Source organism: Physeter macrocephalus, unplaced genomic scaffold, assembly GCF_002837175.3.
Source record: "Physeter macrocephalus isolate SW-GA unplaced genomic scaffold, ASM283717v5 random_744, whole genome shotgun sequence".
NCBI classification, from domain to species: Eukaryota; Metazoa; Chordata; class Mammalia; order Artiodactyla; family Physeteridae; genus Physeter; species Physeter macrocephalus.
The window spans coordinates 1-23,950 of record NW_021146030.1 but is presented as its reverse complement, the minus strand read 5'-3'; the positions used below and the strand labels follow the sequence as shown (position 1 = coordinate 23,950).

The following is a 23,950-nucleotide window of genomic DNA, read 5'->3' as shown; positions in this document are numbered from 1 at the left end:
AGAGATCAAAGAAGAACTAAATAAATGGAGACACATTATCATGTTCATGGATTGGAAGACTCAAGATAGTAAAAATGTTAATTTTACCCGAATTAATCTAAAGGTTTACTGCAATTCCTATCGAAGTTCCAGAAAGAATTTTAGTAGACACAGATAAGCTTATTCTAAAATGTATATGGACAGGACAGGCCCTAGAATAGCTTAAAAATTCTTGAAAAAGAAGAATAAAATGGGAGGACCACCACCTGATAATTAAGACCTACAGTACTGCTGCTGTAATCAGGACAGTGTGGCATTGGTGGGGGGATAGACACCTAGGTCTGTGGATCAGAATAAAGAACCAGGCACAGATCCCACACAAATATGCCCAGCGGACTTTTGACAAAGGTACAAAAGCAATTCAATGGAGGCTTCAGTTAATAATAACGTATCAATGTCGGCTAATCAATTGTTTAAAAAAAAAAACAGCCAAACTTGTATTTTTTTGTTGTTAAACTTTCGTCAATATTGTTAATAAGCAACGGTCCCTCTCAAATACCTATGGGTGGCGCAAAGTCAAGAGAAATTTCATTTTCTACTCAAGACCAAGATTTGCTCTTTATTTGAGAACCTTACGTTGTTTTGCTTAACTTTTTAGGTTCTTCTAGAATCTAAATTAAATCTACTTTCTTTAAAGCACTTAGTCAGCATTCCCATCACTGTCCAAGGGCAGTTACAAGGTCATATGTGACGTGTTTTTCCAAGATGTTTCATCTTTGGGTGGATCCAGAGAATCTTGCATATAATCTTTTGATTGTTCCAGAGAATGTCATCATGATCAGCACAATTGAGGTCAGGTCTCCCAGTGACATGACACATAACACAAAAAAATGCTTCTAGATTTTTGGCCAAAATTCTGACTTCTACACAGCTTTACCTTCTCTAACCACGTCAGTGCCAGTAGCACCTGCTTGCCCTTGGTAATTTTTTAAATCAGTGCCTAAGATGGTAAGTTTCTTTTTTTCAGTCCTTTCCTTAAGTCAAACGAGTGTTTCATCTAGACCTACCTATATACAAATTCAAGAGAAGTGTGAATTAATATTACAAAATATTTCTCAGCCACTATTGCAAGTACTGCATTAATTCCTGAGTACTGCTGGAATCATAGATTGGAATGGGAAGAAAAGCAGGAAAGATCTGACCCGTTAGTTAATTTATCTTTTTTCCATACCTAAGTGCCTCCACTGCTCAACTTCCTCTGCACAACCCACAGATCTTTGTGGTCTTCAAAAAATTCTCTTGGGCTTCCCTGGTGGCGCAGTGGTTGCGCGTCCGCCTGCCGATGCAGGGGAACCGGGTTCGCGCCCCGGTCTGGGAGGATCCCACATGCCGCGGAGCGGCTGGGTCCATGAGCCATGGCCGCTGAGCCTGCGCGTCCGGAGCCTGTGCTCCGCAACGGGAGAGGCCACAACAGAGGGAGGCCCGCATACCACAAAAAAAAAAAATTCTCTTAAGAGGGGACTTCCTTGGTGGTCCAGTGGGTAAGACTCCACCCTCCTAACGCAGGGGGCCCAGGTTCAATCCTGCATGCCACAACTAAGAAGTCCACATGCTGCAACTAAAGATCACACATGCCGCAGCTAAGACCCGGCACAGCCAAAATAAATAAATAAATATATTTAAAAAAAAATTCTCTTGGGCTTCCCTGATGGCGCAGTGGTTGAGAATCCGCCTGCTGATGCAGGGGACACGGGTTTGTGCCCCGGTCCGGGAAGATCCCACATGCCGTGGAGCGGCTGGGCCCGTGAGCCATGGCCGCTGAGCCTGCGCGTCCGGAGCCTGTGCTCCGCAACGGGGGAAACAGTGAGAGGCCCGCGTACCACAAAAAAAAAAAAAAAGAAAAGAAAAGAAAAAAAATTCTCTTAAGGGGATGAAAAGGCAAGCTGCAGACTGGGAGAAAATACTTGCAAATCACATATCTGACAAAGTATTTGTATCTGGAATATATGAAGAATTCTCTAAACTTAACACTAAGAAAACAAATAATTCAATTAGAAAATGGATAAAAGATTTGAACACACAGTTCACCAAAATATATATATACTGATGGCAAATAAGCACATTAAAAGATATTCAACATCATTAGCCATAAAGGAAAATGCAAGTTAAACCCATAATGAAATATCTATCAGAACACATCTCTCAGAATGGCTAAAATTAATTACAAATAGTGACAACACTAAATGCTGGTAAGGGAGTGGATCACTTCTACGTTGCTGGTGGGAACATAAAAAAGAACTCTGGAAAAGAGGCAGTTTCTTGTAAAGTTAATCATATACTTGCCACATGACCCAGCAATTGCATTTATTGGGTATTTATCCTACAAAAATAAAAAAGGTATGTTCACACAAAAGCCTGCACCTGAATGTTCATAGCAGTTTTATTCACAACTGCCAACTGTCCTTCAACAGGTGAATGAACAAACAAACCCAGGTCCATCCACACCGTGGGAAACAACTCTGCAACCAAAAGGAACAAACTTTTGATTCAACGTGGGCGGATTACAGGGCATTATACTGAGTGAAAAAGCCAGTCTCAAAACGCTGCATACTGTATGGTTCCAGTTATACGACACACTTGCGGTGATGACATCATAGTGATGGAGACCCAGGGTGGTTCCCAGGAGTTAGAGTTGTGGGGAGGTGTGACTATACAGAAGTACCATAAGGGCGTTTCTTTGTGGTGATGGAGCAGGGCTGTGTCCTGATTATGGTGGTGGTTACAAGAATCCATACATGTGACAAAATTTCAAAAAACTACACACCCCCTCCCAAAATAAAGAGTGCGTGCAAAACTGATGAAATCGGTTAAGGTCTGTACATGAGTTTATACCATCCTCAATATCCTGGTTTTGACAATGTAAGATGTTTTTATTGGGAAAAGCTGAATGAAAAGAACATGGGACCTCTCTGTAGTATTTTGCAAATTCTTGTGAGTCTAAAATTATTTCAAAATAAAAGTTGAAGTTAAAAAAACAAAACATAAGTTATAGTTAATGAGTATAAAGATGTACAATAAAAAAATTATATAGGGCTTCCCTGGTGGCACAGTGGTTAAGTATCCACCTGCCAATGCAGGGGACACGGGTTCGATCCCTGGTCCAGGAAGATCCCACATGCCATGGAGCAACTAAGCCCATGCGCCACAACTACTGAGCCTGTGCGCCACAACCTCTGAAGCCCGCGTGCCTACTAGAGCCCATGCTCTGCAACAAGAGAAGCCACTGCAATGAGAAGCCCACACACCACAACGAAGAGTAGCCCCCGCTCCCCGCAACTAGAGAAAGCCCGTGTGCAGCAACGAAGACCCAATGCAGCCAAAAATAAATAAATTTATTTATTTAAAAAAAAAATGACAGAGCTGTGTCAGCCAAGCCCAGATCCTGGGAGACAGAGGTGCCCGTGTGTGTGACTATCAGGCCCTCCGAGGTCGCAGCCCAGGGCGGCACCCGCCAGGCGGTGGCGGGGAGGTGGACTGTCCTAGGAACAGGAGGGTCCGGAACAGGTTCCTAAGTCTGCCTTAGAAAGAGTCTCAAGTTGATTCCCAAGTTCATTCAGATCCACGGAAACAGAACTCCCTCGGCAAAACCCGAAACCTGTGCCTGTTGCAAGCGTCCCAGGTGATCCTGCGCAAGTAACCGAAGGAGGCGGGGCCTGGGCGCGCACGCGCGGAGGGGCTGCAGGGGATGGTGCCTGTGGAGCAACCCGGGAGGAGGAAAGGGGCCTGAAGGAGGCGGGGCCTGAGAACCTGTCCGGGGGCGGGGCGGGGCGGGCCTGCAGAGACAAAGAGGGGGAGGAGCCGGGCGGGAGCCGCCCCGCCCACCGTGCGCGGGCGGGGTCGGCCTCTTTCGGGGTTGGGGCTTCGGCGGTGAGTCGCACGTGGCGCCGCTCCGACCTCGCTGAACCGCGGAGCTCGGGAGCTGTAGCCTCGCCCCAGGCAGGCCGGGCGGAGTGGTGGTGGGTGGGCTTCTCCCGCTTGCCCGCGCGGCGCCCACCCAGCTCCCCTGCTTTATTATGGATTGACCCGCGCGCCCGGGTCCTCACGTCAACGCAGAGCGTCGGCGTCCCCGGGAGGCACCCGTGCCGGCCAGCCTCGTAGCTGACGCCGCTGAAGGGCCGGGGCTGGGTCCGGACCCGCCGCCCTCCGCTGCCGGCACTCCTCTCCGCAGCCCTCTGCCCTCGCCTCGGAGGGACCGGGAGCCAGCATGGCGGGCAGCTCCCCGGCTGCCGGGCCCCACGTGAGTGCGCCTGCCCCCCGGACCTGGGCTTCTTGCCCCCCGGAAGATCTTTCCGCGGAGCCCGCCGCACCTGGGACTCTCTCCAGGACGAGGGGACTCACTGGGGCGTCCCTCGCCCCTCCCCTTTTTTCCCCCGGGGCCTCCCTGAGGCTGGGGAGGGACACTCACCGAGGGAGACGGTACGAGCAGGTGGGGGGATGGAGGGTGGAGAGAAATAGAGCCAGCTGGACAGGTTGGGTTGAGAGTTGTCATTAGGGGTCCCCTGGCAGGTAGCGTACCTGGGACGGGATCCAGGGGTCCCACACGCCTGCTTCTGCCTCCCCCACCTTGAATTCCCCCACCCCGTCCTGAGGTGGTGACCCCACGGGCAGCACCAGTGTTGTTTCAGGGCCTGCTGACCTTTGGGGACGTGGCTGTGCACTTCACCCAGGAAGAAGGGGCACGTCTGGACCCGGGGCAGAGGGCCCTGTATAGAGACGTGATGCTGGAGACTTACAGGAACCTGGCCTCCCTGGGTGAGGTGTCTCAGCCCCTCTTCCCCACCCCCTGCCCACACTCAGAGCTCAGGTGGGATCCCAGAGGGGCCAGGCTGGCTGTGACTCCAGGACCAGAGCCAGGACATTCTGCTCCCAGGCCCAGGGGACAGGTGGGGTTTCTGGACCCATCCCCGGGGCAGGGCCTTTCCCAGCACTTTGCTGCTGGGTGACTAGAGTGTCCACTTCTCTCACAGCTGTGGACCTCGGTTGAGCCCACGTCCCTGCCCTGCTCCCTGTCCCCCTCAACCTCCTGGGGAGACCCCCTGTTTCCAAGCCTGCATCCTGGGTCCAGCTAAACCCCAGTCCCAGGCTACCCCTGGGGCAGGAAGCCAAGGGTGCCATAGTGCTTCAGTTCACCCATTTCCTCTCCGGCAGGAGTTCCAGGATCCAAACCAGATCTGATCTCCCAGCTGGAGCAAGGAAAGGAGCCCTGGGGCTCGGACCTGCTGCGGGCCCAGGAAGGAGAGACCGCGGGAGACCCCAGCACAGGTGAATGAGGGGTGCCGCGGGCCTCAGATTGTTCAGTATATATGCTCAGTACACACAGCCAGTGTCGTGAACGGTCAGACAGAAGGACAGTCACACGGTCGTCCCCGTGGGACGAGCTATCAGTCGGAACCCTCAATTGCAAGGAACCGAAAACCCAACCCAACCGGCCAAAGTTGCGGGGAGGCTCTTGGCTCAAGTCCTGAAAGTTGGGGGCGGGGTTGGTTCTCCGCGCTGTGGGTCTCAGGCTCCAAATGATGCCGTTGGCACAGGCCTGAAAGCCAGAATATTTAACGTTGGTTGGGTCAGACATCCAGCCTCCAAGAATGGCTGCTGGCCATGTGTGGCAGTGGCCCGCTGGTGACCATCACACCATCAGGACATGTCTGTTCACCTGCCGTTAAACAGAAACTTCTGTTCTCTGTTTCTCACAGCAACGCTTCCAACACCAAATGTAGGGGGGTTCCTCACACCAACCAGTCTCCACCTCTCTGCACATCAACTGGGTGTCCTACAATTTAGTTCTGACACTGACCACCCAGAGTTAGCGCAGACCCTGCCCGTGAAGGGCTCAGTCCCACAAGACCGCCCCCACTTCAGGTGCCAATCACAAGGCCAGGCTGGCACCTGTGCTTCTGATCGACCCACTGTAGATTGGAGGTTCCCACGACCCCATCCTTGGGCTTGATTAATACGCTAGAACAGCTCAGAACTCAAGGAAACACTGTAGTTAACAGTTACTGGTGAGTTACCAGTTTATTATAAAGGACACCACTCGGGAGCAGCCCAGGGGAAGAGAGGCACAGGGCGAGGTCTGGGGAAGGGGTGCAGAGCCGTGCTCACTCCCCAGCACCTCCCCGTGGTCACCAACCCAGAAGCTCTCCAAACCCCTTAGCGTAGGGTTGCTATGGAGGCCCCGCTGCATGTGTGTGACTGACCACATCACTGGCCACTGGGGACTGAACCCGGCCCCTAGCCCTTCTCCCCTCCTCGGAGGTCCGGGGCCGTAGGACAGAGAGTGTCTCAGGTTTTGCAGGCCACGCAGTCTCTGTCGCAGAGCCAAAGGTCCTAGTAAGCGGAAGCAAAAATGCCGCATGTGGGTCCCGGGGCAGATGGCCCTGGCTCCTTGTACACCTGCCGTTGGTTGAGTGCCTGTGCCCCCCCAGGGAGGGGCACAGCTGGTTCCTCAGCAGAACCTTGCCAGGTTGCATCAGGCTGCTGCCTCTAGTGATGCATCTATGGGAGGACCAGTGTTTTTGGAGGCCCTGTACCTCCTGTTTTATCTCCTTTGCCACAAAATGGATCCCTTGATCTAAAGCTGTGACCTGTGCCTCCGACGTCCAGAAACCCGGGGTGGACCCTAGAAGCAGGGTGCTGGCAAAGGTGCTTCAGGCAGACCTGGGTCTGGAGTAGGCATCAGTGTTGGTCGGGACCAGCCACTGTCTCCTCCGGGATGGAAGGTCCTGTGTGATTAACTTAACAAGCACTGGTCAGTCTCCTGCAGGTTTCACATTGAGGATTCGGCCTTTGCTGCTTGACAGGTCACCCGTTCAGTGGGGACAGCAGCTAGAGGGGCCTCCACGAGAGGGAGCTGTGTACGTCCCCTCCCTGCACTGGGGCCCCTCTCCCCATGGGCTCACCTGTTCAAGCTCTGGTGACCAAGGACAGAGGCTAGCTGATATCCACAGGACAGGCCGTCCTGCCCCCTGATCCCTGAGCGCCTTCCCCACAGTGGATCTGTATACCGTCCATCGCACGCCTCTCCCCAGGTGTGACCTTGCCCTGGGATTCACCTGCATCCTCACCTCGGAGCTGGCGAGCAGGCCCCGTGCCCTGAGCTCTGCCCCCGGGAGATTGGCCCACCCCTGGCCAGCTTTGGAGCCCGCCCAGGCAGGTAGTGGGCCCCGGACCACCTGGTTGTTGGGGTCCCAGGGAGGCCCCGGGGACTGTCTTCTGGACCTGCCAGGCCTGTTTAGATGCACCTGCCTGTAACCTGCCTGCTGGTGGCTGCTCTGACCACATGGTCGTTTTCTGTCCCTTGTCTGGTCTCTGCAGAGCCCAGCGGCACATCACACTTGAAATGGCAAGTGTGTCCTTGCCCAGAATCTAAGGGCTCTGCGTGGCACAGCTGGCCAGGGACTCCACGCAGGGTCCCGTGGCTCCTGTCCCCTCACAGCCGGGACCTGAGGCAGAGCCCTGGCTTTTTTCCAGGCCCTGCTCGACACTGGCAGCCTCTGGGTCACTCAGCGACAGGTGGGAGCAGTCTCCCCCATGTGGCGTGCGCTGCTCTCCCGGAGGGAGGAGGGCGAGGTCACCTGGGCCTCTCGCCATAGACTCGACGTGGCCCCGGCCCTCTGCAGGTTCTGCCCCACCCTCTGCCGTGCAGGCATCTTTCTAGGGTATCTGGAGCGTGTAACACTTCAGTGCGTTCGCTGCATCCGGTAGGCATGAGGTCATCACGGTGACCGCCGGCCCGCTGTGGATGAACGCTTTTGCCAAATTGAGGGTCCCTTCCCGAGTGCAAGGGGCTGCTGCTCTGCCCCCCACAGGCGCCGCGTCTGGCCCAGCAGCTGAAGCCAAGCCCACACCTGGGCAAGCTCCCAGTGGTTCCCAGCAGCAGGCATGGGCCGCACAGGTGGACCGAATGGGGCTGTGGTGGAGCCACCGTCCCTGCATCCCTCTGAGGTGGCCGCGTGCGCACAGCACAGCTGCGGGTGAGGACCTTGGCCGGGGCTGGGGGCAGTTTCTGGGGCTTCCACTTGGCCCTTCCCGACGTAATGGCTCTTACCCCTCAGGCCAGGAGACTGGTGAGAGGGTCCTCCCCGCTGCTAAGTGCTTCCATCCCGATGAGGCCCTGCAAGTGGGTCTGTGACTTGGGCCCCCACCCCTTTTGTCCCCCAGCTTTCATATGCCCAACGCTGATGGCATTTTGGGGCTGTATTTTCAGTGTCGGCTCAGGTCCTGCATCCAGCAGCCTTCCGGGTGTGGGCATCCCTCTTTTCCCAGCGTTCAGCTCTTTGGGAAGGAGAGTATCTGTTGTGCTAACGTGCAGGAGGCTTATCTCAGGGGGACCCAGCCTCCCCTTCGTCGGCGGCCCCAGGCCTGAGAACGGCCCAGATCTGGGTGAGGGATTGGGCTCTCCAGTATGGTGGCTGATCTTAGCTTTCCCCTCCCCATCTCTTGGCCTTTCCTGGTTCTAGAAGTCAAGCAGCAGCCTGGCCAGCTGCTCACTGTCTGGCACGCCGTGATCGATTACCCATCGCCAAGTAGCCCCACCCTGGGCCGCAGGGTCCTGCTTCGCTCCTCTCCGGGCCTTAATCTCCACCAAGGCGATGGGCCAGCCTGTGTCTTCAGAAGCCTTGGTGTTTGGCCTTATGGCTGAGCGTGTGCCCCACACTCAGCACAGCCACAGTGGGGAGCTGAGGCTCTAGAAGAGCTACGGAGGCCTGTGGCTCTTGGCCTCCCCTGGGGGTGGCCGCCCTGAGCCTGTCATTCTCAGTGCCGTGCAGGACATTTACAAAGGACAGGCGACCCCATGGGCCTCCCGAAGACCACTGCCCCACATGGCTAGAGGGCAAGAACCACCACGTAACCCTGCGCTCCGCTCCTGCTGCCCTGTCTCCAACTACTGCCGCAAAGGCCCTGGCCTCCTGATGCTGCGCCAGCTTTCTCACCCCAGCCCTGCACTAGAGGCTTGTGGGCCTCTGAGCAGCGGGGCCTGGTTGCGGTCCCCCCCCCCGCCCAGGACCAGTCACTGTAGTTTGGGTCCCCTTGAGCACAGAGCCTGAGAGTTTGGGGTATAGATGGTGTATTTGGAAGGCAGCCATTTTGGAAGCAGGCGAGAGGGAGCAGGAAGAGAGACAGGAGAGCAAAGTCAGTGTACAGTTGCCCCTGCAAGCGTGTGGAGCACGACAGCTCCAGGACCGTGACCGCTGAGAGGCTGCAGGAGGCATCTGGGCTTGTCCATCAGAGTGAGGGAGATGGGACACTTGTCCTCTGTTCCCACCCCTGGGGCGGTACCTGTCACGCAGCGTGGGCTGGCAGCACAGAGCTCTGGAGGATTGAGGTGCACCTGTGCCCCAGAGGATACCGGCAGTCAGAGCTCTGCAGAGCTGTCTGCTGCAGCGAAGCCGAAAGCCGAGAGAGGCAGGGGGCCTGGCATAGTGTGCTGGCAGCGCCAGTTACAAGCTTCCACTAAAAAAAGGCGGGGAGGAAACGGGACATAGGAGGGGAAGGTCCGTGGAGGAGGTGAGCACGTGAGCACAGCCAGTGAACCTGGGGTCACCCGCGAGTCGCCCCACGGAGAGGGCTGGCGCGTGGAGCCCGTGCTCCCGGGCACGGAGGGGGCCCCAGGTGGACCTTCTCAAACAGAGTAACACACAGGCCCTTTCTCTTCGTTTCAGATTCCAGCCGGGGGTCTTTGCGTAAGCAGGTGATGGCGAGGGTGAAAACGACTCAAGCCTCAGAGCCTCCAGGAGCATCTGGAAGCTTCTCAGGGGGTGGGCCTCCAACACTGGTCTGCAGAGAAGCCGCCGGGCACGAGGGCAGGCTAGGGAGCCTTGAGAACTTCCTTTTCCAGGAGAGACAACCACACAGAACCTACTGGACCACCTCCAAAGCAGAAGGTTCACAGAAAGGTGGTAAGTGGGGACCCGAACTTTTCTGCAGCCCGCTCCCCGGGACCCACGAGAGAAACACGAAACGGCAGCGAGTCCACACGTGCGAAACGTGCGCCAAGAGCTTCCGGTACCTCTCGCGCCTGGTGAGACACCGGGCCACACACAGCGGCGAGAAGCCGCACGCGTGCGGGGAGTGCGGCCGCGCGTTCCGCCAGCGCTCGCACCTGGAGCAGCACCGCAGCGCGCACGCGGGCCAGAAGCCGCACACCTGCGAACAGTGCGGCCGCGCGTTCACGCGGCTCTCCACGCTGCACCGCCACCAGCGCGTCCACAGCGGCGAGAAGCCCTTCGGGTGCCAGTGGTGCGGGAAGCCCTTCAGTTACAGCACCCTCCTTGCCCAGCACCAGCGGATCCACACCCAAGAGAGGCCGTTCCGGTGCTCGAGGTGCGGGAAGAGCTTCATCTGGAAGTCCAGCTTTCGGAACCACCAGAAGTCACACCTGTGCGGCGAGGCAGCGTGGGCCTCTGTAAGCTCGGCTCTGGAAGCAGCCGCTGGAGGGGAGAGCTTGGGGCTCGCTGCTACTCCAAGGAGCACCCCGGAAGGATGTCCCCGGGCACGTGGAGCAGTGCCAGAGCGAGACCAGCACGAGGGGCCGGATTGTTTCTCCACCCGCGATCACCTTGTGCATTTCGGGTCCTTCCCACGACAGGGGGGTGGCCCAGGCCTGCCTGCCCCGGCGGGCACCGCCCCGGTAGCCTGCTGGATTCCGCGTGGCTGTGGCACTTCTTGGACAAATTGATGGTTTGAAAGTCGCTATTTTCAAGTGCATCTAGATTTTATTTTTAAAACTTAAAACGTAGGTCTTTGTCTCTGTTTGCCTCATAGGTGGGTTCTAAACGCCTTTGAAATCCAGGTGGGCTGCAGAGCTTTTGGATAATCAATCTTTCATCACACAGCAGCCCTGAGCACCTGGCGAAGGGCATGGGTAGGTCACATGACTCTAGTCATCGTTTGGTTCTGGCTTGTTATGTTCGGACGCTGATTTGTTGCAGGAGGATGTGATTGTTCCATCTAGGGCAGCTCAGCCCTTGCGCTGCGGGCGCTGTGGCTTTACTTGCTCAGCTTCACTTTCCTGTACGCGCACTCTTTGCTTGTGTCAGGCCGTGTGAAACACTCAGCGTGCGTGTCATTTGAACTGTTCTTTTTTCCCAGCCAGTTCTTCCATACAGAATAGGTTTGCATAGTATGAATGTTTTCTATACAATAATAACATTAAAAACTATTAAAACACATGGTGGAAATATGAGACAACAGGTATAAAAGAAGCCACTGGTCGTGAAACACAGAAGATCCATAGGAAAGTTAGTTTGCAAATGCTGCCCAAGCATCAGGGGGCAGGGGGGGAGGCTGTGCCTTTGTGTCCTGTGACCACCCACTGAATTCTTGTCATACCACCACTTACAGGCTGAGCGTCACCGTGTCTAATGAAGCTGCAGCCATTTTCCTACAGACATATTCAATAACTTAATTACAGAAGCAATACATGATCATTGGAGGAAATATACAAATATATAGATATAAAATAAAGTAAACTATGGGACTTCCCTGGCGGTCCAGTGGTTAAGACCCCGTGCTTCCACTGCAGGGGAATCTCCAGTCCCTGGTTGGGGGACCAAGATCCCACATGCCATGCGGTGTGGCCTAAATAAATAAATTAATTAATTAAATTAAGTAAAATATAACAGGAAGTTTTATTTTGACTCGTATTGGTGCTCTAGGAACCCGGTAAACTGAATGGAAAGGGGGGACTTGGGTGTTGCCCACAGTGTTTCCCCCAAACTATGTAGATTCAAAGCTGTAACAGAAGAAAACTTTCCTGAACGAAAGGAATATCTGATTTCAATACTGAAAGACCTGATTGTGCGCTAAGAAAAAAATAGAGAACACGAAGTCTAATGAAATTACTGAACCACAAAGATAAAATACTATACAAACATCCAGGAAAAAGAAGTAGATCACCAACAGAGGAAAAAAATCAGTTTGCCCCAGACTTTAATTAACGAAGACTGTAGCTCTTTCCGTATTTATTTCCTTAATGTGTCGTAGTCATATTTTATTTAATTAATTAATTTATTTATTTTGGCTGCATGTGGGGCATGCAGGATCTTAGTTCCTGGTGCCCCCTGCAGCGGAAACTTTGAGTCTTTACCACTGCACCACCAGGGAAGTCCTACAGTCACATTTTAAAGCTTATTTCCTTTCTCTTTCCTACTAGTGTGTGATAGCAATAGTTAAATTCAAATTAAGTTCATAAGATGCAAAAAATATGATGGAATCTTGCCAGAAATAAAGGAGACGACATGGCTCCGAAACACTAGGTGAAACAGGATGCAGTTAATGAACCAGACACTGGATTGTCTTCCTTTGGGGAGGGGGAGGGAGTAGTTTCAGAGCTGTGTAATAATTGCATTATGTCGGAATGGTTTGAGAGGAAGTTTTGAAATTGCTTTTTGAGAAAATGTGCTTATGTGGATATCAGGCTTGCAAGGGGTGGATTGTAATGAACATCTCTTGTTTCAGCCCATCCCACATCCATCCCCTCCTTTCGTTTTGTAAGAGCACCTCACCTTTGGTTTGCAGCAGCCCTTCCTAGGATCTGTTGTAGGAAGTCACAGTGGTGGTCTCAGTCTGGGTGCACCCCCTCCCGTGGCCACTGGTCAACCCGGGAGGAAGCTAAGGCAATCAGACCCTCCCCTCCAGTCCATCACTGAAGGAGAAGGTGTGTATATATCTCATGTCATCTGTGAATAGTGATAGATTTACTTCTTTCCAATTTGGATGCCTTTTCTTTTTCTTGCCCAGTTACTCTGGCTAGAAATTCCAGTACAGTGTTGAACAGAAGTGACAAAAATGGATATTCTTGTCTAATTTCTTACCTTAGGGGGAAAGCTTTCAGTCTTTCATTCATTGAGTATGATGTTAGCTGTGGGTTTTTCATAAATGCCCTTTATTACGTTGAGGAAGTTCTCTTCTATTCCTAGTTTGTTGAGTGTTCTTATCATGAAAGGGTGTTAGATTTTGTCAAATGCTTTATCTGCATCAGCTGAGATGATCATGTATTTTTTTCTTTGTCTTTTTTTTAAACAATTACACGGCGTTGTTTTCTTTTCTTTTTTTATTATTATTTATTTTAAAATTTTTTGCCTGCGTTGGGTTTTTGTTGCTGCACGCGGGCTTTTCTCTGGTTGCGGTGAGCGGGGGCTACTCTTCGTTGTGGTGCGCGGGCTTCTCATTGCGGTGGCTTCTCCTGTTGCAGAGCACGGGCTCTAGGCGCACGGGCTTCAGTAGTCGTGGCACGCGCACTCAGTAGTTGTGGCTCACGGGCTCTAGAGTGCAGGCTCAGTAGTTGTGACGCACGGGATTAGTTGCTCCGCGACATGTAGGATCTTCGCGGACCAGGGCTCGAACCCGTGTCCCCTGCAGTGGCAGGCGGACTCTTCACCACTGCGCCACCAGGGAAGCCCTCTTTGTCCTTTTAATGTGCTATATTACGTTGATTTTTTAAATTTGAATATTGAACCATCCCTTGCATTGCAGAAATAAATCTCACTTAGCCATGGTTGCTGGATTCAGTTTGCAGTTGTTTTTATTTCAGCTCTTTACCTCCCTTGGTGAAAACTCCACTCACCGTACTTACAGTGACCTAGTTAGAAACTCAGGCATATAGATATAGATATAGATTTATCTCACGGAATTGATTTACGTGATTGTGGGGCTAGCAAGTCTGAAATCTGTAGGACAGGCTGGCAGGCTGGTACTCACAGGCAGGAGCTGATGCTCCAGTCAGTCTTGAGGTAGAATTTCCTCTCCTTCTGTGAAACCTCAGTTTTGCCCTTAAGGCTTTTCAGCTGAATGGATGACACCCTCATTATGGAGAAAGTCTCGTTTTCTTAAAGTCACCTGATTGAAGATGTTACCATCTACAAAATCTCTTCACTGGCAACACCTAGATTTGTGTTTGATTGAATCACTGGGTGCTACAGCCTGGCCAAGTTGACACCTAACACCAACCATCACACCAGGCATCATTCCTAACTTCCTCCCCATAACTTGCGTCGCCAGTGAAGCATGAGTCCCGTTAATTCTACCACCTCGATGTTGCTTAAGTCAGTAAACTTTTGAGTCCTCATTACCTGAACTACATCAGTGACCCCTAAGTGGTCTCCTGCTTTTAATAATCTCCTGAAACGTGTTTGTCTTTTTAATGTATTTATTAAAGTATATTTTATATACTGCCCCCTCAGTGTCCCGAATATAGTAACAGAGTTGCAGTTGTTTCTCACAAATGCAGTGTTCTCCCTAGGAAAGCACTGAGGAGTTGCAGCTCCTCCATTTTTAGAATGGTGTTTGGTTCTGCCGCCTCTCCTCGGTGCACAGCTTGCGGGCTTTCGGAGACGCGCCGCCTCTCCTCCTCTCCCACGCCCACACGCTCCCCAGCAGGGGCTCGCGCCCAGCGCCAGGCTGGGTTAAGGGCGGGTCGGGGTCCGCCCAAGGGAGGCGGAGCCGGAGAGAACTACATTTCCCAGGCTGCTGCGCGGTGCCGGACTCCACTTCCCAGCAACGCCCGGGGCGCCCCTCCAGGACTCCATTTCCCAGAGTTCCGCGGGAGGGGCCGACCTGGTTCCGCTCCCTCCAGCTAGTCCCAGCTCGTGGCAGGACTCTCAGCCGGCGCCTGAAGCCGCTCTCCGGACAGGTCGGGTAACGCGCAGGTGAGTGCGCGGGGCACGAGGGGACCCTGGGGGCCGGGGGGGCGTGGTGTGGCGAGCCGTGGCCTGGGCCTTGGGTGCGCCGTGACAGCCAGAAGGCCCTGAGGGGTGCCAGGAACTGGGGGCGTAGGAGGGGCCTGGAAGCGTGGGAGGGGGCCCAGCTGCAAGATGCGGTGGGTTCGGAGGTGGGGCCAGAAAGGGGACCCGGGGGCGTGGGAAGCGCCTGGGGGACGTAGAGGGGCCCGGCCGTGGTGGGGTCTACCTCGAGGCCTGCTGCCGCGCTACGCGCGCTCTCGAGAACAGCGAGATTTCTGGGCAGCGTTCCCTCCGGTCCGGGCTGCCCGTGGGGCCCTGCATTGGGGTCAGAGCCGTTCTGTAGAGGCCCGAGCAGATTTCCAGCCCCCAGGAACGGTCCTCAGAGGTGGCGGCGCCCCGAGGCCTGTCCATTTCTTAGCCAGAAGCGCAACCTGCTCAGAAGGAACCAGGCTCTCGAAGGCTAGCTGGGACCAGCTGGCCGCTAGTGGGCATCGGCCTGCATACACAGGCGCCGCCCCTTCCCCGTCTGTAGCATATGGACTTTGGCTGGGAGCGGCCCAAACGACCTGGGCCAGGAGCCCCCAGCCCCAAGGCTGGCTGCCTCTCCTCTTGTCAGCCAGAGGGGAGCCGAATGTTCCCTTTCTTGGCCCAGTGGGGGTCAGGGTTGGGCCTGCAGGGTAGAGCCTGGCTCTCCCAGCTGGGTGGTAGCCCTAGGGCCCCTGTGCAACTCTAGACAGAGGGCTTCCTGGGGGAACAGGGCTGAGAGGAGGGGATGACTCAGGCTAGATGGGTCTGTCTGGTCCCCAGTGGGCAGTCTCCCTGCCCTGCTGGCTTATACTGTGCCCGTTGCCCCAGGCCAGCCCTTGGAAGTCGCAGTGGGGCCCAGTACTAAGGGCAGTGACCCTAGGCTGGGGCATGTCAGGGGAGTGGGGTTGTGTTGTGTGGGAGCAGGATGGCCTCAGCCTCACACCATTTGGCCCTGCAGGTGCAGCCAACATGGGTGAGCCCCAGGGGTCCATGCGGATCCTAGTGACTGGGGGCTCTGGGCTGGTGGGCAGAGCCATCCAGAAGGTGGTAGCAGATGGGTCCAGGCTGCCCGGAGAGGACTGGGTGTTTGTTTCTTCCAAGGATGCTGATCTTACGTGAGTGGGCTCATCCCTGGAGCAGCCCCACCATGCCCTCTCCAGACAGAGGGCTCTGGGCCAGGCCTGTTCCTGGGCCTGGTAGCCTCATGTCTGGGCCATCCCTGCCAGGTGGCTGGCCTGGCCTGGGTGTGTGCAGTTTTGCTCCTGGGCAAACTTCCTCCCGTCTCTTCCCGTAAGGCCGCACCCTCATACCAGCCAGGGCCTGACCCTCCCGCCTTCGGCCCCGCCTGGCTCCTGCCCCCAGTGCTGTGAGCCAGGGTGCTAGTTGCCTTGGGCCTCCAAGCAGCCCCTGATGGCCCGGCTCCCCCTCAGGGACGCTGCGCAGACCCGAGCGCTGTTTGAAAAAGTCCGGCCCACGCATGTCATCCATCTGGCTGCGATGGTGGGGGGCCTGTTCCGGAATATCAAATACAATTTGGACTTCTGGGTAAGTGGGGGGACCCCAGTGAGCGCTGGGAGCCAGGACCCCGGATTCTGGGAACTTCCTGGCCAACTTCCCAAGCTCGTGTTCCGGCCCCGGGAAGTCCCTGAGGGGCCCCCAGTGACCCACGCTTGATTTGTAGGTAGAGGGGCATGCAGGTGGGCCTGGGGGCATTTGGCCCAATAGGAAAAGCCTCAGAGCTAACCTGGGGGTTGGAGGAGCTGAGACAAGCCAGTGTTTGCCGTGTGCCCCCCGGCTGGTTCCTGCCCCCTGGGCCTTCAGACCCTCCTGGTCCCAGGAGGTCCAGTTGCACTGAGCCAGGCCCACGGTGCGCTCATGGGTGCAGAGGTGTGTGAGCTGGGCTCTGGGTCTGCAGCATGTGCCCTGAGGGGTTGCACGTGTGAGGTAGGGGCAGGAGGAGAGCTGGGCTCGCCCACAGCCCTGCCCCTGCCTGGCTGGGCCTCTGAGGGCTGGCCCCATCATCTCTAAAATTGGCCTTGGCCTGGTTTGGCCCTGCATGGGGCCTGGGATGGCAGAAGCTCAGACCAGATTTTCCCTGGGGGCCCCTGTCGCCACAGGGCCCTCCTCGTCTCAGTGACAGCCTTCCCAGCAGGCTGCCTGGCCACCACCTCTCCCCAGACCACCCAAATGCCCTGGCCAGCTCAAGTCCCTGGAAGGGGCCGGAGGAGTGGTGTGGCCAGCCAAGGCTTCACTGCTACTGAGCAGTAGAGCAGGGTGAGCTCCTGGGGGTGTGGGAGTGGAGGGGCTGCTTCTTCCTGCCCTGCCGCGGGGCCACGTTGGGCCCCCTGGGCTCCTGGCTCGTACATCACCTGCCTAGCCCTCAGCAGCCCCTGTGGGCAGGCTCGGCCCTGAGCTTAGGGGTGTGGCCCCCTCCTCAGGGCCCTCCCCCAGCCTCAGGGTAGGCAGGCCTGGACCCTCCTACAGCCCTGGGGGTGGGACTAACAGGCTGGAAGGGGGCCGGGGTTTCTGGACGGTGGGTCCTGGGAGCAGGTAGAACAGCTGGCTCAGGTACTGCCTGCCAGGGTGTGTCCGCACTTCTGTCCCTGGAGGAGCAGGTAAGGGCTGGGATCCTGCCTGGGGCCTGAACCTGCCTTGCCCCTTCCCCTGCCCCCTCAGAGGAAAAACATACACATCAACGACAACGTGCTGCACTCGGCCTTCGAGGTGGGGGCGCGAAAGGTGGTCTCCTGTCTGTCTACTTGCATCTTCCCAGACAAGACCAGCTACCCTATCGATGAGACCATGGTGAGGGGCGGGGCCGGGGCGGGGCCTGGCCTGGGGGCAGGGCTGAGAAGCAGCGGCTCCTCTGCTCCCCTAGATTCACAACGGACCCCCGCACAGCAGCAATTTTGGCTACTCTTATGCCAAGAGGATGATCGACGTGCAGAACAGGTCCTCTTCCCGCGCATGCCAGGCTGAAGCCAGCCAAGAATGGGGAAGGGGGCCCCAGATGCCCCGTGGTGGGTGGGCCCAGGGGGCAGCCCTGGCAGGGCTCCCAGAGCTCGGCTCCCCTCCTCGCCAGCCTCGGCCGGGGTGGGGCTCGCCCGTGATCGAGGATGAGCGCCAGCGGGGCTGCCGTGCCGCCGCAGGGCCTACTTCCAGCAGCACGGCTGCACCTTCACCGCTGTCATCCCCACCAACGTCTTTGGGCCCCATGACAACTTCAGCATCGAGGACGGCCACGTGCTGCCTGGCCTCATCCACAAGGTGCACCTGGCCAAGAGTGAGTGGCTGCCACCCATTGCCCAGCTGGTTGCCTGCCTGATGGGGCCCCTGGGGCACGGCGGGGAGGAGGGGCGGTGCTGGCACATCCCCTCTGACACCTGCCCTCCCCAACCCGCAGGTCGCGGCTCAGCCTTGACAGTGTGGGGTACAGGGAGGCCTCGGAGGCAGTTCATCTACTCGCTGGTTGGTGCCGCGAGGGGCAGAGCTGTTCCCCAGAACGTCTCCTGGAGCTGCCGTGCTGGCTGTGGGGAGGCATGAGGGAGCCTAGGAAGGGCCGGGTGTCCAGGCTGAGCCCCCAGGGGAGCAGTCACTGGTCCTCGCTGGGTCCGTGTAGGTTTCTGTCCCCAGGGAAGTTGCTGGGTACAGCTCTGAGCTCATCAGGAGAAAGGACTTGGGCCTGAGCTGGCCAAGCACTGCCCAAAGGGGGGTACCGCGGGCGCCAGCCAAGCCTGGGCTGCACCCCGCCGAGCAGGCGCACTTGGGAGAGGTGACCCGGGCCCATTTGGCCATAACTTGTGGCCTTTGACCCTGGCTGTCTGACTTCCAGGACCTGGCCCGGCTCTTTATCTGGGTCCTGCGGGAGTACGATGAGGTGGAGCCCATCATCCTGTCAGGTGGGTGCCCTGCAGCCCCACCCCCGTTGCAGTGGGGCAGGACACCCGTCTGTCCTGAGAGCCGCTGAGCAGGGCAGCGGGGACATCCGTGGGACTGGGTGGCAGCGGGTCCAGGCAGAGGAGGCCTGACCTGGCTGTTGGCCTCTCGGTCCCCACAGTGGGTGAGGAGGATGAGGTGTCCATCCAGGAGGTGGCCGAGGCCGTGGTGGAGGCCATGGACTTCCATGGGGAGGTCACCGTATCCTTTGGTTTTAGGCCGGAGACCGTGGGCCTCCCTGCAGGAGGCTGTGGGTCTGACGCACCCATGACACTCGCCCTGGCAGCCGGGGGTGAGGGTGTCTGCTGCTCTCTCCTGGAGGCTCCCCCTGGGAAGGCTAGACAGGGTTCAAGGGCAGGCTGGTGGGGGGGCGGGCTGTCCCTTCTGCTGTGCCCTTGACCAGGTGCCTAGTTTGATACAACCAAGTCGGACGGGCAGTTTAAGAAGACGGCCAGTAACGGCAAGCTGCGGGCCTACCTGCCCGACTTCCGGTTCACGCCCTTCAAGCAGGGTGAGCCCTCCCACCCCATCCCTCGGGACTGCCTGGCACCTCCTTGGCGTTGGGCCACCACCGCCCCTCCCCAGGCCTCAGCTTCCCTACTGCCAGTTGGGGGTGGACGCCCTGCAGCTTTGGCCTCCACACCCTCACCGCGGAGGCAGGACACGGGGGTGACTGCCCTACGTCCCTGGGCCTCACCCGCCCGCCTCTGCAGCCGTGCAGGAGACCTGTGCCTGGTTCACTGACAACTACGAGCAGGCCCGGAAGTGAATGTGCGGCGGCAGCGGGTGCCGCCCTCTCCCCGGCGCTCAGCCGGCAGAGCCCAGCGGCGGCCACTCAGAACCTGCCGGGGCAGGCCTGGCTAACTGTCCGGTGAGGCCACCGTTCGCACCGTCCTCAGGGAAGCCAAGGCCTGGCCAGGCCCGGCACCCTGCTCCCCGACGCCAGTCGCAGAGCATGTACACTTCTGATCCCTGGCAGCCAATAAAGTGCATTTCCACAGGCCTGGCCCCGGCAGCTCTGTGTCAGCCCCCCATCTCCCCCGCCCCCAGCACTGCCTCCTGAGCCTGGCCAGCCCCCAGGAGCTGCTGGGTCACGGTGGCCAACTGTCCCTGGGGTGGAAGGGCAGCAGTGGCCGGAGACACAGAGAGGTGGGGGTGTGGGCAGGTGGCAGGAGAAGGTGGACTGTCAGCCGGTGGGGACAAAGGGCAGGCACCTGCCGCGGTCCCCACTGGCCGCGGCCAGAGCCGAGCCTCTCCACGCACAGCCGGGTGCAGGCCTGGGTAACCTGCAGTCCCCGGGCTTACCCGCCCCTCATCCCCAGGACTTTGGGGAAAGAGGCTGGGTCTGGATTTGGACAGGCTGAGCGGGCACGCAGATGGATCTGAGGAGAGCAGTGGCGATTGGCCAGTTCAGACCTGGCCCCTCATCTCCCTAGCCCTCAGGTGGCAGCTTGGGTGCTGGGGCCTGGCCTGCCCTTCTCCCATGGGCGGCAACAGGTGTCACGCAAGAGTGGGCCTGGCGGGCACGGAGGTGAGCGGCACAGGCCTCCCATCCTCAACAGGAACGTCTGGACCGGTTGACCCACCGGCCCCCGCCTAGCCAGTCAGTGCTGGGTGTGCTTCCCCCAGGACCCAGGCACCTTCCCTGGCTCCGGGGCCCACCTCTTCTCGGGTCCCCTCTCCCCTGGGGTACCCTTTGCTATCTTCACACCAGTGACTCCCAGCTTTCTTCTGGCCCCAGGTGCGCCTGCCACGTTTCTTACTTCCTTTGTTCATTCAGGCGCTATGGGCTGTCTTCCCTGTGCCAGGCATGATGATCCCTCACTGCGTTTGTTACCACCCCTCCCCCCGCCCACGGGCCTCTCCAGGGGCCAGTCCTGCCCCGCTCACGTCAGCGCCTCCCCACCTTTTAGGTCTCTGCTGACGGGGTTCTTCCTCTCTGAGGCCCACCCCACCTGCTTGCTTCTCTGGAAACACCTCCCCTCCCCCACCCCCCAGGGCGTGGAGCTCCAGGACTGGGTCGGGTCGGCCCTTCACGCTGTATCCCCTGGGTGCCAGCCCTTTGTGAACGTGAAGGGTCTGCCCCTGGGGGCTTTCAGGGAGAGGGGCAGGGGTGGTCCCTGAGTTGGAGCTTGGATCAGCCAAGTGAGAGCGGGGTGCGGGGTGGGGGAAGGAGGCCCAGCGCAGGGCAGAGAGGCCTGGACATGCGTGGCTGGACACAAATGGTGGCGGTTTGTCCTGACTTGTCCCTTGGGTTATGCGGTGGGTGCGTTTACCGTGGAGGGGCTGTCTCTCCAACCAGAATGCACGTCTGCAGGGTAGGCGTTTGTGCACTCCACTGCGGTGTGGCCTTTGTTCCCAGCCCAGAGCAGGGCCCCCAGGCTGAAGGGGCAGCGTTGAAGGGATGAAGGGATCTCATTGCTGAAGAGCTTAGAACGTGTCAAAGTAGAGTTTAAAGAAGATAACAAAACATCTTTAAAATTCAGTCGTAAAAACTGCAATCTTAGTTCTTCAACCTTATTTTCCCATGTCGATCAAAAATTACAAGCACAGCCCACACCCACACCCACCCACCCCCTCTCAGTCTCTAAGGTGGTCCCTGGCCCTGGCCAAGAACTCCATCTCCCACAGCACCAGCAAGAGGGCCCAGGTCTCCGCTGGGGACCTAGGCCTCATGAAGGTCTCCCCTGCAGCTCCCTGAGAGGCCCTCAGAAACCAGACTCCAGGCTGGCATGAGGACCTCCTTTAACAGAAAAGCAGAGCCCTGCTCCCACATCTCACTGGCTGTGTCAATATTATGCTGTCACCCGGACCCACTGCGGCTTGGGGAAGAGCTGATCACAAGCCCTGACCAGGCAACCCTGTCCTCCACACCCAAGTCCACTGGCAGGCTCCAAGGGCACTCTGTTCCCACCCAGAGGAACAGGCCTGAGGCACCCACCTCTGGGACAAGACCAGAGGAGCCCCCACCCTTTCCTGCCTTTCGCCTTTAAATGACCAGCTCAAGTTGCCCTTTGGGAAATCTCGCCCATCGGAACAGAGCCCAATACAGTATTCTGGCGCCGCGGCCCGCCCGGCGCCGCGCCCTGCCCCTCCTCGTCCTAGATGTCTCCCGCCAATGAGCTGCGAAGGGGCGAGACCAACTGGTAGCGATCGATAGAGCGTGGAGCCCGCGGGAGGGGGCGGAGCGTGAGGTCTCGGCAGCCAATGGACGAGGGCAGGTGAGGGCGGTGTAGCCCATTGGCGGCGCTGAGGGTGCGGGCGGGGCGCGGCGAGGTGGCGAGATGGCGGCGGCGGCGGAGTCCGGTCCGAGGCGCGTGGGCTTCGTGGGCGCGGGCCGCATGGCGGAGGCCATCGCGCAGGGCCTCATCCAAGCAGGTGGGGCGCGTGGGGTCCCGGGCCCGCAGGCTAGCGGGCGTCCGACACTGGCCTGTGTGGGAGGGACGGGCTTACCTCTCCGTAGCTCACCTGCCCCGCGGAAACCCGGGCAGCACGGGGCCCTCCGCGCAGGGGCCCCAGGGTGGAGCTGGCCGGCGGGCGTGGGCCAGGGCAGCACACGGACCCTGTCCCTCCGGTCTCTGCTTCCTCTGCGAGCGCGGCTGGAGGGGATGTGGTGGAGAGGCTCAGCGCCGGCCGTCCCCACGTCCGAGTTGAGATGTGCTGTGAGTGCGCAGAAAAAATATATGGCGAATTTGGAAGATTTAGCATCCAAACAAAAAATAACGTATCTTAGTAACTTTTAATATTGATTAGGTGTTGGAAGGGTAACATTTTGGCTACATTGACTTAAATAAAATGTACTGCAATTCACCCGTTTTTCCCTACTCGTTTAATAGGACTGCTAGAAAATGTGCTACTTCTCTTGGACAGCCCTAGCTTAGAGCGCGGATCTCCTGCCGACTTCCTAATCTCGTGCCTCGGTCGAGCTGCCTGACCGCTCTGAGCCTCCGACTTTTCTTTCTGTTTGCTCGCCGGCTGCACCCCTGGTGTCCGGCACTGTGCACATTTGGGGCCACATCATTCTCCATTCTTCACATTGTAGGCTGTTTAGCCCCTTGCCTGGCTTCTCCCCACTAGATGTCAGTGACACCCCCAGTTGTGACAGCCAAAATGTCTCCGGACACTGTCAATGTCCCCGGGGGTGGGGGCGGGCAAAATCATCCTCGGTCGAGCACCACTTAACAGTAGGAACGGAGATGCTGTCCTAATCATACTCCACGGTATTTAGAAACCTTTACGTGTAGATACGGACTGGTTTTCTGTCTTCAGCCGTGTGTCAAGGTCTAGGAAGGTCAACATCATCAGAAAACAGTTTACTGCAAGTCTCAGGTGTTTTACCTGTAAAACCTGGAGTATCACCTGCCTCCCCGGCCGCACGGAGTCTCACAGTGCTGCCACCGTCTCTTCAGGCCGTGGGGTGCACTTCTGCCTTCCTGTTAGACCTTACAGAAATCTGATCTGTAGAGGATTTCTCCCAAACGGGCACTGAGCCTCTGCTTGGATGTCCCCGTACAGATGCACCCCCCTCCGGAGGAAGCTCATCCCCCACCCCAGCCTCCCTACCCACCATGCCCCCTCCCCAGCCTTCCCGTTCCCAGAGGCAGGGATCCCTGGGATCTGTGTCCTCGCGAGACAAGGCAAGCTCCCGGCCCCTGTGTCCGGCAGGGCGTCTGGACTCAGCAGCAGCAGCAGGTGGCCAGCGATGACTGATGAGTAGCATCAAGTGAAGCTGGTTGCCTGGTCCCAGCCGAGTGGAGCGGCCCCGCCAAGCACCTGGCTTCTTGGAGAGGCTCAGCGTGGCCCAGGTGTGGCTGAGCCTCAGAGACCTGCCGTAAGGGGCCCGCCAGGCTGGCTTCTCCCCACGCCACATCCTCACTGACACCCCCTACCCGCCTTTGCCTTTCTTTCCAGGAAAAGTGGAAGCTCAGCACGTGCTGGCCAGCGCGCCAACGGACAGGAACCTCTGCCGCTTCCGGGTGAGCCGGGCAGCTCTTCGGAGTGGAGGCTTCCCAGGGCTCAGATGGCTCTTGGCTCCTTGGGGCCAGGGAAGTGCTGCTTACTTAGCTAAAGTTTTTAGACGGGCTGGGCTGGGCTGGGCTGGGGAAGGGGAGGTCAAAGGCCAGAAGGAAAGTCAAGGTTGTGGAGGGCCCGGGTGGGGTAAAGGGGTGTGCGTGTGCGTGTGCGTGTGCATGCTGGACGGGCAGGAATGTCACGGGCACTCACTGGGATCAGAGGGCTCGAGGAGGTGCCGACATCAGGGCCATCTG

General features: G+C 57.5%; 2 protein-coding genes across 4 annotated transcripts; both read left to right on the top strand.

Annotated features, from left to right (window-relative positions):
* Positions 1-3,899: 3,899 nt before the first annotated feature.
* On the top strand, positions 3,900-13,546 carry LOC102975562 (zinc finger protein 7-like). Of its 2 annotated transcripts, XM_028486234.2 has the most exons (5): positions 3,900-4,276; positions 4,665-4,791; positions 5,188-5,301; positions 7,848-8,012; positions 9,702-13,546. In XM_028486234.2, the coding sequence occupies exons 1-5, from the start codon at positions 4,244-4,246 to the stop codon at positions 10,715-10,717; spliced, it is 1,455 nt and encodes a 484-aa protein (XP_028342035.1). In that variant the 5' UTR covers positions 3,900-4,243; the 3' UTR covers positions 10,718-13,546. The 2 variants fall into 2 exon arrangements, with proteins under 2 accessions (XP_028342035.1, XP_028342037.1); XM_028486236.2 differs by lacking the exon at positions 7,848-8,012.
* A 1,023-nt stretch (positions 13,547-14,569) lies between these two features.
* On the top strand, positions 14,570-19,680 carry GFUS (GDP-L-fucose synthase). 2 transcript variants are annotated; one of them, XM_007113110.4, is made up of 11 exons: positions 14,570-14,687; positions 15,706-15,862; positions 16,178-16,292; positions 17,424-17,552; positions 17,626-17,699; positions 17,897-18,030; positions 18,151-18,215; positions 18,580-18,646; positions 18,805-18,884; positions 19,095-19,194; positions 19,397-19,565. In XM_007113110.4, exons 2-11 carry the CDS (start codon positions 15,717-15,719, stop codon positions 19,450-19,452), a joined length of 966 nt encoding a protein of 321 aa, XP_007113172.1. In that variant the 5' UTR covers positions 14,570-14,687; positions 15,706-15,716; the 3' UTR covers positions 19,453-19,565. The 2 variants fall into 2 exon arrangements, with proteins under 2 accessions (XP_007113172.1, XP_028342034.1); XM_028486233.2 differs by lacking the exons at positions 17,897-18,030; positions 18,151-18,215 and having other exon boundaries at positions 19,397-19,680.
* The last annotated feature ends 4,270 nt before the right edge of the window (positions 19,681-23,950 follow it).

Excerpts from the sequence above, each read along its gene's own strand:
- LOC102975562 (XM_028486234.2), top strand. The coding sequence starts at position 4,244 with ATGGCGGGCAGCTCCCCGGCTGCCGGGCCCCAC. Across the intron at positions 4,792-5,187 it reads CAGGAACCTGGCCTCCCTGG|GAGTTCCAGGATCCAAACCA; the intron begins GTGAGGTGTCTC and ends CCTCTCCGGCAG. Across the intron at positions 5,302-7,847 it reads CGCGGGAGACCCCAGCACAG|GCGCCGCGTCTGGCCCAGCA; the intron begins GTGAATGAGGGG and ends TGCCCCCCACAG.
- GFUS (XM_007113110.4), top strand. The coding sequence starts at position 15,717 with ATGGGTGAGCCCCAGGGGTCCATGCGGATCCTAGTGACTGGGGGCTCT. Across the intron at positions 16,293-17,423 it reads AATACAATTTGGACTTCTGG|AGGAAAAACATACACATCAA; the intron begins GTAAGTGGGGGG and ends CTGCCCCCTCAG. Across the intron at positions 18,647-18,804 it reads GGAGCCCATCATCCTGTCAG|TGGGTGAGGAGGATGAGGTG; the intron begins GTGGGTGCCCTG and ends CGGTCCCCACAG.